A 4686-nucleotide genomic window follows, 5' to 3' on the forward strand; every position below is an offset into this window, starting at 1 on the left:
GCCACAAAGACTTAAAAAAAAAAAACTGTTACAAACCAACAAAGGTTTCACATGAAGCATGACTTACTTCACAGGGCTTGAGACTAACGTTGTGCCATTATCCCGTCATTCTGGGGGCGATAGAAAATGTGTTTGAGATGAACAAAAATCTTCACCAACCTATTCACCAGTAAATTCACTATCGACGTGGGACGCACCCTATTTTTTCCCTGATAATGCTACATGTGAACAACAAATCTATGCTGAAATTGGCAGGAAGTTCAGTTCAGTGGAACAAGCATTAAAACAGTGAACTGCAGTTTAATGTGACGACACAACAACTTTACAGTAAATAAATGTACTAAAGTACTTAAGCGACTACAATTTGGAGGTAAAAGTACTAGCTAAGAACTAGATAAATAAACATTTTGATGTGGGATGGTTTACATTCACTTCTGGATGCTTCAAATTGTTTTTCGGGATGGCACCGTGACAGTGGCCCTGTAACTTTGTCTGCTTTCACTGTGCACCACTGTGGCTTGCAAAAAATATGTGAAAAAAAAAAAGTAAAAATGATAAACAAAAATGTGTTTTATACGATAGATATGTTAACATCATCTGTTTTCACAAAAATTACAAAGTCTGTAATTGTTCCTCAGAAAAGTATGATGGCTATGGCTTTTCTCTGGTTCACTGTTGGTCAGTTCATCATGACCTGACTGAACTTACTGATCATGTAAACATGTTTTATTGGACAGTGCATTTCTCCTTCAGAGCTTTGACTGCTGCTGGTGCCAACATTCCTACTACCGCCCCGGTAACTCCGCCCACCACTGCTCCCACGCCACTGCAAAGTGGGCCTCCAACAAGACCCGCAGCAGCCCCAATTGCAATACCGGCTTCAGCCGATGTTAGGATCAAACCAGCGTCAAGGAATTTGTTTTTCTTCTCTGCCTTTTCTCTTGACTCTTTTTCGTATGCTTCCTGGACACGCTTTAGCTCTGCCTGCAGCTGCTCTCCTTGAAATTTAGCCCTCACTTTTTCTTGTTCTCTGCGTTGTTTCTCAGCAGTATTTTTCATATTCTCTGCTGCTTGTTGTTGAATCGCTTTCTCAGCCCCCTGGAACATTTCATTTGTGTAAAACGTTCCTCTGTTTTCAGAAACCATGCATAATATCTTTGCAAACAGCTGAGATACCTGACCGCGATCGGGAACTTTGTTATTGAAGACATGATACCGCCTGTTACATTTTGCAATCAAATGGCTAAGTTGGGGACTCTTGCTAAAAAAATCTTCAATTCGTTCGCTTCCCAGCTCGTCACCACGAGTGAAGAGAACCATGGAGTAAGCTGCGGCTTTTTCACCGAACAACATCTGCAGGAGTTCAACAGTTTTCTGTTCTTCTTTTGTGAATCTGGTCAAATTGATCACAATCAGGAACGCATGGGGACCAGGAGCGGAGAGACAGATGCATTGTTTCAGCCTTCTGAGCACTTCCTCTGTTTTGTACTTTGTGTCATAAATTCCTGGTGTGTCAATGACAGCGACCTTGCGTCCATCCACCATTCCTCTGGCCTTCTCACATTCTGACGTCACTGAGCATGGAGAGAGGACTGACTTAAAAGCCTTTCGATTTAGGATGGTGTTTCCTGACGCACTCTTCCCATTTCCTGTCCTTCCAAGCAGCACCATTCGTATTTCGGCCATTCGAAATAGTTTCAAATCTACAAAACAACATGGGAAGTGCCTTTCTTTAGTAGTTGTTTAGTTGCAGTGAGTTATTCAATTTGCTTCTATCACTTTTAAACACTGTGTAATGCATTGCCAGTTTGTTGTCAATAATATGCTATAGCCAACTAATAAACTTGGTTGGTTTAGGATTAAAGCTGCTGTAAGGGTTATCGTTGCTTCAGCTAACTTCCTGTCCGTTCTGCAGCTAGCAATCCCCTCCCTCCTCTCTACGTCACCACATGAACGTGGAGCAGTGAGCCATCATGAGTAGGTTTTTCATGACAAGAAGGGAGACGATAAAATGTCTTTGTATTTAATTGTATCTCGTTTCATAAAGATAGTAATGTATTTAATTGACATGCACAACTCACATCATGCTGTGGGGTTTAAAAACAGTGTAAGTATAGTAATATCTTGAATTAAGTTTGAATTATCTGTGTTGATTACATGTAAATAATCAGACAGATGTTTGCATTGTGGTTGCTTTTATACAATTCACTACATATGTACTGTATGGGTCCCATATCAGGCAGTTTAAAGATGAGCTTTTTAAAAACAGGAACAATAAAACATTAAAAACACGAGTATAGCTGAATAAACAAAAGATCAAAATAGGCAAGACAATATTACCTGGGAGCCTTGTAGAAGGAGCACATGTCTGTCTTTGTGGAAGACTGTAAGCCATTACAGATACAGATGTGGAGTTCACACAAAAGTTCTGTCTCCGCCGGCAGCCTTATGAGATCTGATGCCTTCGGAGTTACATACAGTATATATAACCTTTCACTCATCATTCAGCAGTTCGCCATCGGCTTTCGTTTTTAAGGTTAGCACTCAAGTTCGATCACATTCCAGACAGTCTAGGCAATCACATAAGATATCTACAGCAGCCAATGTTTCCAGGAGACGCATGCTACTGGAAAAACAAGTGTGAAAAATCTTTGGCACCATCAAAACATGACAATGTTTCTGGGAACTTGTAGCATTTCAAATGAAACAGATGTTAAACTATTACTAATAATTAATAATTTAGCCTGTTGGCATTGTTCAGATGTCTTAATTAGCACCAAACACTGAAGCACGAGTCGTAAATTATTGGACAAATCATAATTTTGTCGGTTTTGGGAGCACTAGATGAAAAAAAATCAAAAGACCACAAGGATCATTCTGAGGCAATTCATCCGATTTTATCCGTCCACTTCATGGTAACGCTCAAGGAAAAGTCAGAGGATCACCAGAGTCGTTAGGATTCATTCTCTTGGACTCGTGAATTTATGGGTCAATGTGGTGGACCAACCAATCAACCAACATGACCATCCCTGGAGCCGGGCTGCTAGCATGGCTAAAAATGACAGCACTGACTCATTTACCTGTTCCTATTTCTGGATGACAGCACAACCCCGCAGGGTAAAATGAGTTACCATGGTGAGCTGTGGCTAAAATTGCAGCAATCCAAACTCTGTCTTCCCTGTCTCCTTTCCCCTCAGATCAAAAACATGTTTCTAATTGGTTGTTTCGATGTTGTTCCAGCTGAGAGGGTATTTTAGAAGTATGCACAAGGCCATTTTCTACAAATCTCAAACCACTTTTCCTTCCATATATTTCCTGGGATATGCGATCTAGTTTCATGTACAGAGGAGCAGAGACAGAAACAGTTGAGACCGTTCTCAAAAGCTGCCTTGTTGGCTGTAATTATAATCCTGTCTCAAAATGTATGTGACAGCCATCTGAAGGCATCGGTATTTCACGAGTTCGGAAAGAGACTTTAAAATCTTCAGTTTCCGTCAATAGTTTGCATTCTGAGTGTGAATGCATGGCGCATGTCGATATAATGATTTCTAACCACCAGGATTCAGGCAGTTTTTTGTTATGTGTTTATGGCGCATGTTTATATCACCATGACGATGAAAATATGATTCATCGTCAGCATGAAATGTTGTTTAGTGGGCTGGATTCTGGCATCTTTGATTTCTTTACAACTAGAACCAATGTCCTCCTTCTCATAAGAGAAATCTCAGATAAACTACTACGCTGAAACAAACATAATAGAACAATGATACAACGTGTATTGAAAAAAGATCACCCCTAACACCATTTTTAGCCATGTGAGCAGGACTTTGGGAATGACAATGTTGGTCTGTTGGTCTGTCTGTCCACCGCTTTCATTTAGACTCTAAGAGGAAGAAGAAGATCTCAGAATTGGGCCTACTAAATGTTTATCACTTGTTTTTTACTTACCTCGACTGCTTCCAAAAAACACAGACACATTTACCATCACTGTTGAATACTGGAATGTGGCTGCTCCTGTTTCAGATAAGGTTCCTTGAGTTTGACATCTGTTTGTATGCGGAAATAAACACTATCAACGTCTGCTCCAAGTGTCAACAGCTGGATGGTATCTGTCTGCCACAGTTCAAAGCAGTTTCAAAGTTTATGTCACTGTGATGTTTAGGACATTTCCATTGCCTCATTGCAGGTCCATCAATCACAGAAGTACAAACATGTTTGACTTGTGTGCCCCATGTTCAGAAACAACATGACACATATAAGATTAAAGGTGCACTACGTAGTTTTGGGGAAGAAATTTTATCAGAAGAGAAAGATCTTCATTGACTGATTTTTTTTTTTTATGCCTGAACAAACCAAATAAACAAACTCTCTTTGTTTTCATGACTCAATAAACTGAATAAACAAACTGAGCTTAAAGGACAACACAATTTCACACTGTATTACTTTGTTTATATGTGGCGGACCCTGCCACCTTTCTAGCTTCAAACAGTGTTCTGGGGCACTCTCCAAAACTACATAGTGCCCCTTTAAAGTAGCAGAAATAGGAAGGATGTTGAAGGATTAAAGGGTTGCTGGAGATAGTTTCATCCAGTAGGTGGCGGCATCACCTTTCCCGTTGGCTTGTAACTGTAATTAAAACCAGAGAAGAAGAAGAAAGCGGTTACTTCCGGTTTAATTTTATGAATG

At 40.1% G+C, this 4686-nt stretch overlaps 1 protein-coding gene across 1 annotated transcript; it reads right to left on the reverse strand.

Moving 5' to 3' along the window:
- Positions 1 to 726: 726 nt before the first annotated feature.
- On the reverse strand, positions 727 to 1686 carry LOC141019964 (GTPase IMAP family member 4-like). Its single transcript, XM_073495005.1, has one exon. It carries the CDS (start codon positions 1684 to 1686, stop codon positions 727 to 729), a length of 960 nt encoding a protein of 319 aa, XP_073351106.1.
- Positions 1687 to 4686: the final 3000 nt, after the last annotated feature.

Source organism: Pagrus major, chromosome 2 (genome assembly GCF_040436345.1).
Source record: "Pagrus major chromosome 2, Pma_NU_1.0".
Lineage (NCBI taxonomy): Eukaryota > Metazoa > Chordata > Actinopteri > Spariformes > Sparidae > Pagrus > Pagrus major.

What these genes read in the sequence shown, in the direction of transcription:
- LOC141019964 (XM_073495005.1), bottom strand. Translation starts at nt 1,686, where the DNA reads ATGGCCGAAATACGAATGGTGCTGCTTGGAAGGACAGGAAATGGGAAG.